This window comes from Amaranthus tricolor, chromosome 12 (assembly GCF_026212465.1).
Source record: "Amaranthus tricolor cultivar Red isolate AtriRed21 chromosome 12, ASM2621246v1, whole genome shotgun sequence".
NCBI classification, from domain to species: domain Eukaryota; kingdom Viridiplantae; phylum Streptophyta; class Magnoliopsida; order Caryophyllales; family Amaranthaceae; genus Amaranthus; species Amaranthus tricolor.
In genome coordinates, this window is record NC_080058.1 from 2,862,266 (window position 1) to 2,872,347 (window position 10,082).

The following is a 10,082-nucleotide window of genomic DNA, read 5'->3' on the forward strand; positions in this document are numbered from 1 at the left end:
TAATAACCTTAAAATTATGATTTACATTGTTAAATTGATTAATTGCTTCTTATAAGTATTCATTTTAAGGTTATATCTATGTGATGACCTTAAAGTGATTACTTATAAAAGTGATTATGTATAATCGTAAAGTGATGACTTAGATGGTTAGAATGATTACCCATAGTATTTGTTTTATAGTTGTGTACGATAACCTTAAAGGGATCACTTATAGCCTTAAAAGTAGCCTTAAAAGTTAAAAGTGAAGACTTTTTACCTTGAAGTAATGACTTATATTGTCAAAGTAATCACCTAAATATTCATTTTAAGGATGTTTTCTTTTTTAATTTTTTCAAAAACTAAATATAAACTGTTTTTTTAATAAAAAATAGAAATTGAGCTGAATCATATTAAACCGTCTTACGATGAAACGGTCTTAATAAAGAATTTTTCAAAGCCTTTACATTTGCAAGTCAAGATGCACATAGTTCACTCATCCACTTTAGTAAGTTTAAACCATTTAATAAATAAACTAATATTCTAATTCAGTTTGAATTTCAATTTTTAGTTTTTAGTTAGTTTCAACCTAATCCAAACAAACAAACAAAAAAAAGTTTTACATTCCAAACAAATTTTTATTGGATTTAGAATGGTTTGATTTTCAATATTTATGCCAATAATATTTTCACTTTAACCTTGATTAAGATAATAGGAAAAGGTAAAAACCCTCCTCCAAGGGCCAAAAACCCTACATCAATGATCAAGTATCAAAGAACAATAATATTCAGAAAATTTTCTTTGCTTCAAACTTCTAATTCTCCCTTCTCCATTTCTCAATCAAGCAATGCCCAGAAATGACGACGTTCAATTCTTATCATCTTCCATTAATCTTTCTTCAATCAAAAATCCCCAAATTCCCTTCTTTCACCTTCCATTTTCTTCTCAATCCCAAAATACCAACCTCTCACAATCAAAATTCTCAACCACCCACTTCATAAATTCCATTTTTTTCCCAAAAAACCCCAACAAGTTTCAATTTTTATCACCGCCATTGTTATCGTGCTCTTCAACATTATCCCTGAGTCGACCCACTAACTCAACTCAGTCCAAAAACCCTTCAATTTCCTTCTGTCAATCCCTAAATTCTACTCTCTTACAAGCCAAATTCTCAATTACCCAGTTCATTAATGGCATCAAACTCCACGGAAACCCCCTAAAATTTCAATCTTCCCCATCACCATTGCTATGCTCTTCAACATTGTCTTTGAACGAGTCAACTCAGTCTCCATCCGGAAGTGGTAGTGTGGTTGAGGTTACTCAATCGAAATCGGCTTCAGTGAGTCGTACTCGAAGGGAGGATGAAGAGAGAGTGTTGATTAGTGAGGTGTTAGTGAGGAGCAAAGATGGAGAAGAATTAGAGAGAAAAGATTTGGAATTGGAGGCATTAATGGCATTGAAAGCTTGCCGGGCGAATTCAGCTTTGACTGTGCGAGAGGTTCAGGAGGATGTTCATAGAATAATTGATAGTGGGTATTTTTCGTCATGTATGCCAGTTGCAGTGGATACTAGGGATGGTATCAGATTGGTCTTTCAGGTATATTTTAATGTAGATAGATAGCTATTTTTCCAGAGTTAAAATGTTGAGTTTTTTAATTTAATTCAATGGATATTTATTTGATTGAATGTTTATTTTTCTACATGGGAAATTTAATTGGTGTCAATTTGAATGTGATTGGTTAGAAATTGAAATTTAAGCTGTCTGTTTTTAGGAATGCATTCTATTGTTGAGCCTTTAAAATTGTAAGATTGGTGAAAGATGACTAATTTTTGAATGATTTCTATATGAAGCTTATTCATGTGATGTTGCACATGACATTTGCTACAAGGGTCAATCGGAAATAACCTCTTTGTTAGTTGTTCAATCATTAATAAGATCAAGGTTATGTACATTCGACCGTCCCCAACCTCACCCTAGGTGGGAGCCACTTAATGGCATTGGGTAATGCAATTTTGTTGTTGACTTGTTGTGTTGTTTTTAGAAAATTAGTTTAAAAGAGGTTGAATTTACTCTGCTTTTAGGATTATAAGTTTAAATAGGATTCTATGGATTGATTGATGGACAGCTGGAGTATAGTCTAATAGGGAATTCAAATAATCTAACCACATGTGGTTTAATTGTAGCATCATCCCTTAGTTACAAAGGGAGGGGCAAGGAATTATAGAGACTAAGGGAGATAGAGGGGTTTATAACACCATCTAATTTTGTTTCAAAAACGATAGGAAAAAGAATAACGTAATCATCATTTGCCAAGAAATCTAATCGAGTTTTTTTTGCAACTAGACTCAAATAATTGTACTCTGCTATCATCTGTAACCTGTATTCGAGAAGTTTTCTATCAATCTCCACATTTAATTTTCTAGAATTCAATTGCACGGTCTTGGTGAATATGCTTCCATGATGGGATGTAGATGTTTTCTTTTCTTGAGATAGCTAGTTTGGCTAATTTGCTTTTATTTTGTCCAACAAGGTAGAACCAAACCAGGAGTTTAGAGGACTTGTGTGCGAAGGAGCTAATGTTCTCCCATCCAAGTTTGTAGAGGATTCATTCCGTGATGGATATGGTAGTTCTCCTGTATTATTGTTGCTAGACTTTGTGAATTACTAAAGCCTTTCCTCTATTAATTTGAACTTTTTCGTCAAGCTGTGCAGGGAAAGTGGTCAATATCAGGCGTTTGGATGAAGTGATTGATTCTATCAATGGATGGTACATGGAGCGTGGTCTTTTTGGCATGGTTAATATCTGGATTTCTTTTTTTACGTTGAATGTTTTTGTCTTATCCTGTATGATTATCTACTCCTTATGGCTTAAAATGCAATGTTTTATAGCAGAGATTCATTGTTCTATTCTTACAGGTTTCTGGTGTTGAGATCCTTTCAGGGGGTATACTAAGGTTACAAATTTCTGAAGCTGAGGTTAATGATGTTTCAATCCGCTTCCTTGATCGTAAGACGTAAGTTCCAACCTATTTATTTTTGGTACTTTAGGCAATACAACAACACGTCATTGCCTCGATGTTAAGTATTTAAATTGCTTTAGCTTGTTAAGTAAAAAAAGGCTAACACCAAAGTGGAGTCGATCAATATGGGCAATAATGATTAGATTTTGATATAACAACCGTGGTTGATTAATGACGGTTCAACTGTTTATTCTATTTGCATATCTAGACGTGAGCCAACTGTGGGGAAGACAAAGCCAGAAACAATACTTCGACAACTTACAACAAAAAAAGGACAGGTAGTGTTTATTTGTTTCCGTTGCATTAAGTGACGTTGCACTTTCTTTGATGTTTTAATGAAAAGTTTGGATTGGAATGCTGCTGGGAGAAAACAGTGTTTCCACTTCTGAATGTCATACCTCATATACATGTTTGCTCACATTGGCTTTCCAACCACCTTGTTTGCTTATAAACTTGAGAACTTCATTCCTTCTTTTACACATTTGTTGATAAATAGAGGCATAAGGCTAAGTTTTTATAGACAAATGAACCAGTAGTACTGTGATGTTGTAAATACATTAATAATGCTTTGCCAATTTAAAAAAATTGAATTTCAACATTCAAGCTTACTTGCTAAATTGTGATCTTTAGGATTTTTATTATTGATTGTTTTCCAAGTTGGATATCCATTTTCAATACTGATTTCCCACCATGAATATCTTTATGTACAAACTTCACAGTTGACATTGTGGTGAGGTCTCATGTGGCCTGCACACTTTGTTTGCAGGTATACAGTTTAAATCAAGGGAAAAGGGATGTTGAAACTGTTTTGACGATGGGAATCATGGAAGATGTAAGCATTTTTCCCCAGCCTGCTGGAGGTACTATAAGCTGCACTACATTCTTTTTACAACTGACTTAAAATTCTGGTTTTTACATGTTATTTTCTTGATGATAAGGTATTAATTTTTGTTGTCAAATTCAATTTATGTTCAAAAAGTATCACTTGCATGCTTTTCTCAAAATAGTCCTTTTTAGAATTTTTTCAGTCAGCTAAAACAGTGAGGTTTTTAAATCTATGGACCCTTACAAATTCTAATGTTTACTGAGGATTATGTGGAATGGAAAATGAAAACATATTAAATTGTATTACAAGGAACATACTAAATTTTATCATAAGGATGAGCCTTCCATAAAAAAAATGTCAATGGAGAAGGATGGTTGAGCTCACTTGCTAAGACTCTAATATTTTGAGTTTTCCTTTTAAAAATTGGGCTGCCTTTTCTCAGTTATTAACAGCATTAGACTTGAAAATCTGATTGTAGTTTAATAAATATGTTGTTCTTCTCACATATTAAGTTATCTTTACTCAATGATTTGCACTTTAAATTGAATCTATAAGTTACCTTGGTTACTACCACTTCACCTATTGTAAACCATACTTCTTTGTCTTCTTTGTTTCTGGTTTTCATTTCATTTCTTTTTCGGAGATTATCCCCATATTTATGCTGGAAAAATGCATTTTATGTTGGATGGAATGTGTGGATTTTGGCATTTATCTGGATATATCTTATTACTAATATCTTTCTTTTACTTCTGGCTTTAGATACAGGTAAAGTTGATTTGGTAATGAATGTGGTTGAGCGTGTGAGTGGAGGTTTCTCTGCTGGTGGTGGTATTTCAAGTGGGTAAGAAAAGATGATGTTATGATCACATGATGCTCTATGGAATCATATATCATAGTTCTTTTCGTTTTGTGGTGTTTATTCTGAATCCTATGGTTTTATATGCATTTACAGGATAACAAGTGGACCGCTATCAGGTTTAATTGGAAGGTACTATTTTGTCTCTTTAGTTGTTTTAGAAAAGATTTTACATTTAGGAATACTCGTCTTAGTGATCTAAAGCCTCCTAGAACAGTTGGTAATCAATTATATGCTGTTAAAGTATGATGATGTGCCACGAGATACAAACAAGTGAAAGAGAACAGCTTTTGAAGTTCGCAAAATAAAGTCGAATCTCTTGAGTATTTTGTCCACCCAGTCTTTAACTCACGACACTTCACCTTCTGTTTAAGCTTTCATATTCTTAGGTTGATACCAAGATACAAATAGGCCAGAAAACTCTTATATTAGCTTGCAACTTTCTTGCTAACTTCTGTGTTTACTGCATGCAGTTGCTTGAGGCTCTGTTTGCTCATTTGGAGATGTATATCATTTCCCTTCCTGTGTATATAATGAGGAGGGGGTTCCTGTGTATTTTATATGGAATTAGATAAATTTTTAGCATTTGTACTTTGCCTTTAAAATGGAGTACGTGAATGATCTCATCGCTGCCACAAACCCATCCACCACCATATGTAGGCCTTAGCCATCTAAATTCTCAAGATGAGGACAAAGGTACTTCACTTGCACATCCTTTCCACCATATGTAGCCTTCTAAAAAGTTCAAGATGAGGACAAAGCCACTTCAATAACTTACACATCATTTTCGACGTATGGAAAAATTTCAAGTTACACTCTTAATCGACAAATAAGAACAGATTATTAAGGTCCTTGTGTGTTGTGTGTCTGATATGGACGGAAGAAAGAGAACTTTTTATGTGAAAAAGATAGTGGAAGCCCGGAAGGTGGTCATTTTTGCGGTGATGTAGTGATGGCACTTTGTTGGTGTCAGATATGAGGAAGGAACAAAGGGTAGTAGATGGAATAAAGGACTAAGCATTTGAGCTAGAAATAGGAAGATGGTGGAGATTGGGAATTGGTTGTTAGGAAAGGAGGGAGGGTGTCGGTGGGTTTCTTTTAGACCTGGATGGTTATTTTTACCGATGTGCTTGTCAAATAGTTGTACATTTTTGCTTGTCAAAAGTGGGCTGTGGTATTTATAGAAGTTACCAAGAACAGCTGGTTGATGATCAATTAGGTGACTTATGGAATGTCAATGAATGGTTCCTGATGGAAACAGGTTGTTGATCTTCATTTTATTTAGTTAGGGTGACAATGTGAAAAGGTAATAGAAGTTTGGAAGGACAAAATTGGCTTTTTAGAATTATTATTCCACTTCTAACAGTTCAATAAACATGGAGGATGTCAGGATGACAGATATGAATTATATGCTGTTGAAGTGAGATGGAGATCCACAAGATAGATAAGTGATTGAGAGCAGCTTTGAAGTTTGCTTTACAAAGTCAAACCTCTGAGGTGTTTTCTTCTGGTTGTCAAACACGCGGTAGTTCTTTTGGTTATGCTTTCATGTGTTAGGCTGATTTAATGAAAGAAACTGGCCAAAAAAATTCCTGTGATAACTTTCTTTCCTATGCATACCTCGGCGGTCATTGCATTTTGTTTTAGGAGCTTTTATCTGCATATTTGTGGATGTTTTTTTCCTCTATATATTGAGGGAAGTGAGGATGCAGTTAATAGATATTTTATTAGGCATCATATTAATCTTTTAGTATTCATAGCTAGCAATCTAGATGGAATATATGAATGATCCTATCACTTTCTTATTCAACATTGCATTATCCTAATGCTATCAAGTGGCTCCCATCTAGGAGGGGTTAAAAGGGTTCACTGTAGGCAACCTTTGATGCTTGATTGCAAACATTATATATAACTTAAATTGAATAGGAACACACGACTTTTTGGGCTATGTTACTATGGGTTATGATCAAAATTCAAAAACAATATTAACCATACAATAAATATTGAAATGGTGAATCAAACTTTTCAAGTTAGATGTCAGCTTAATCATGTGCACTTCTTTTTTATATTAAGTTACATATGATGTTTAGGTCTATTGAAAGCACCTCTTTGTTTTCACAAGGGTAAGGTTTTGTACATTCGATCCCCTAACCTAGCCAAGATATAGGAGAACCATTTAATGACATTGCGGGACTGAAATGTTGTTGAAGTCAAAGCTTTTTTAGTGGCTTCTTACTCATTCATCTTTTGGTTCAAGATGTTTAGGTGCTTTTGATGTGCTTGTATGGGAGCCTAATATCTCTGAGATGTACTATTTGTAGAAACTAATTGTTTTCTTTCTGTATGACCTTTTGATTCTCACTAGATGGCTTTTCTTGCATATGGCTGCAGCTTTGCATATTCTCACAGGAATCTGTTTGGAAAAAATCAAAAAGTAAATGTCTCTCTTGAGAGAGGCCAAATCGACTCTATCTTCCGGATAAATTATACAGTCCCATGGATTGAAGGTGATGATAAGCGTACACAAAGGTCAATCATTATTCAGGTCATATGCAAACATCTCTTTTTATATTCTTCTCAGATGAAAAGAGTGTTGCTGTATCTGTCCTTTAAATTGATTTTTATTGCTCGCTCAGAACTCAAGGACTCCGGGTACTTTGGTCCATGGTAATCAACCTGAAAATAGTAACTTAACTATTGGCCGTGTAACAGCTGGCATTGAATTTAGCCGGCCCCTAAGACCCAAGTGGAGCGGAACAGCGGGACTTACGTTTCAGGTATCTTCAATGTAGCTTTGTGCTTTTTTAGTTGTGGAAATGGATTGACTTCGTTTGGTTCTCTAAGTGGATTCAGGTTGAACATTGTGTAGTAACTATCTTGGTGAAACTTGCATGAGTTGTTGACTACAACCATCCTGACATTATATTTCCATTAATGCAGCATGCTGGTGTCCGTGATGAAAAAGGGAACCCCGTTATAAAAGATTTCTACAACAGCGCTCTTACGGCAAGGTGTATATATTTATTATAAACATTAGCTATGCTTGAATCTTGAGATTCCTTTTTGTTTGTGCTTTCTGTTGTATTTAATGATGGATAATTTTGTGTTTAGTGGGAATACTCATGATAATATGCTGCTTGCCAAAGGCGAGTGTGCCTACACGGGTGACTTAGGATCCTCAATGGTTAGTTTTCTGTTGGAAATAATTGCAAATGTTTCATGCGTATTCTTCTTCTTATATGAATCGTTTATGCAGTTAGTATTAAGCATGGAACAAGGTCTTCCTATCTATCCTGAGTGGCTGTGTTTTAATCGAGTCAACGCTCGTGCCAGGTCAGGGGTGGACATCGGTCCAGCGAATCTTTTTCTCAGGTTTGTTGTATTCCTAACATCCCAATATCATGCTTCTAGCTGAACAAAATTTCACTTGACAATTTTTTTTGTGTTTTTCTCGCACAAAAATATTGGTTTTCCAGTTTGTCTGGTGGTCATGTGGTCGGTAAATTCCCTCCTCATGAAGCGTTTGCGATCGGTGGTACAAATAGTGTGAGAGGATATGAAGAAGGTGCCGTTGGCTCTGGCCTTTCATACGTGGTGGGCTGTGGAGAAGTTTCCTTCCCTCTGGTACTTCGAATTCTCATCATATTGCCCTTTAGTTTTTGATGGGATATCTTATTGTTCGTGTTTTCTACGATTTCAATTTTCAGTATGGTCCAGTAGATGGCGCTCTTTTTGCTGATTATGGAACGGATATCGGATCAGGTTCATCTGTTCCTGGTATGTGCATCTTTTACTATTATTATTCGACTTTAAACTAACAAAGTTTTCATGACATGCTACAATGCAATCTGAGTGACGACCTTATTGATTCATCTATTAAAAAGGTGATCCTGCTGGTGCGAGATTAAAACCCGGGAGTGGATACGGCTATGGATTTGGTATCCGTGTCGAGTCTCCATTAGGTCCTCTACGGTTAGAATATGCATTTAACGACAGACAAGCGAGGCGGTTTCATTTTGGCGTTGGTCATCGGAACTAGCAGCAGTTCTTTCTTGTTCAATTTGTAACTCATAATACTTACCAAGGTTTTTGTCCTAAAGAAATAGAAATAGGATAGAAAATCAGTCCTCTTCCTCCCCTTTTTGTTTGCTTGGCGTATAATTGATGATAATGATGATTTGGTTACCTGTGAAAAGGTTGGTCTATTGAATTTTGTTCTATAATATAAGTATATATACACTTGAATTTTTTATTTATTTATTTTTTTTGGCTGTTAATATTTTATTTTATCGGTTTCTTCATCTCTTTAAGTTTGCAACATTAATTAAGAAAATTTACTAATGTTGAGAGCTAACAGGAATATAGGGTTAATATTTTTGGGCGGTTCTTCTTTCTAAACATGTTCACCATTCAACATTTATATCCATTTTTTCTTCTAACCACTTGAATTGTAACCGATCAATTGGTTCATGTAATGCGTGATCAATTATAATCTTTTAGAATTAAGATTTTGCTATTATTTTTATTTTTCTTTCAATTCATTTTAAGTCGCTAATTAGACAAGTAAGGTGAATTTGTAAAAAAAAATTATTCACCACCTTTAACAACATTTCTTTAGTATGAGTTAAAAGTCAATACGATGTTATTAAAATTTCCTCTACTAAATAATTTTTTTGTATTCAGATTCTTATATGTAGTATAGTAGTTCATGGTACATCTTTATTTGTGAAGGATTAAGCAATACTTCTATAACTACTCTGTATAATTATGTTTATACTTACGGCCCGTTTGGTAGATGGTAATAAACGGTGGTAATGGAAAGGAAAAATTAGTGTAATTTTGGTTGAAAAATCTCATAGCTACCTTGATGGTTATGCTTGTCCAACTTCAATCATCTTACTTTCTTTATAAAATTCATTCCAATGCATTATCATTTGGGAGAAGTGGTATTAGGTGATAATGGAAATTTATAAACAAAAAACTTGTTTGTGATCAAAGCTTCATTACCATGGGAATGCTACGGAACTTTTAATGAAATTTTACACTATAAATCATTCCTATTACCATCATTTAGTACCACTAACCAAACGGAAAATATTAATGTGCAAATAATATTGTTTAAGAGTTAATCAGTAAAAAATGCAGTTAAAAAGAGCAAGTGTTAGCTAACTAATCAAATATGGCTTTGGGGTCATTATTATGACACATAATATTTTACACATGATTTGATGATAATTTCTAAATTTAATTTAATTTTTAAGTGATAAAATTAATATTTACATAATTCAAAATATAAAACATTTTTTAATTTAGTATTTAAAGCTTCTTTATTATATATTTATATCCTCATCAACCAACATCCCTCGAGATCCAAAGTAATAAAAAAAAAAAAAGTGATGGACA

At 34.1% G+C, this 10,082-nt stretch overlaps 1 protein-coding gene across 1 annotated transcript; it reads left to right on the plus strand.

The window, feature by feature from the left end:
• Positions 1 to 730: 730 nt before the first annotated feature.
• On the plus strand, positions 731 to 8,960 carry LOC130796843 (outer envelope protein 80, chloroplastic). Its single transcript, XM_057659245.1, has 16 exons — positions 731 to 1,573; positions 2,508 to 2,601; positions 2,690 to 2,772; positions 2,894 to 2,991; positions 3,206 to 3,275; positions 3,764 to 3,857; positions 4,583 to 4,664; positions 4,776 to 4,811; positions 7,071 to 7,224; positions 7,316 to 7,456; positions 7,620 to 7,690; positions 7,791 to 7,863; positions 7,936 to 8,051; positions 8,156 to 8,303; positions 8,387 to 8,456; positions 8,564 to 8,960. The coding sequence occupies exons 1-16, from the start codon at positions 824 to 826 to the stop codon at positions 8,716 to 8,718; spliced, it is 2,235 nt and encodes a 744-aa protein (XP_057515228.1). The 5' UTR covers positions 731 to 823; the 3' UTR covers positions 8,719 to 8,960.
• The last annotated feature ends 1,122 nt before the right edge of the window (positions 8,961 to 10,082 follow it).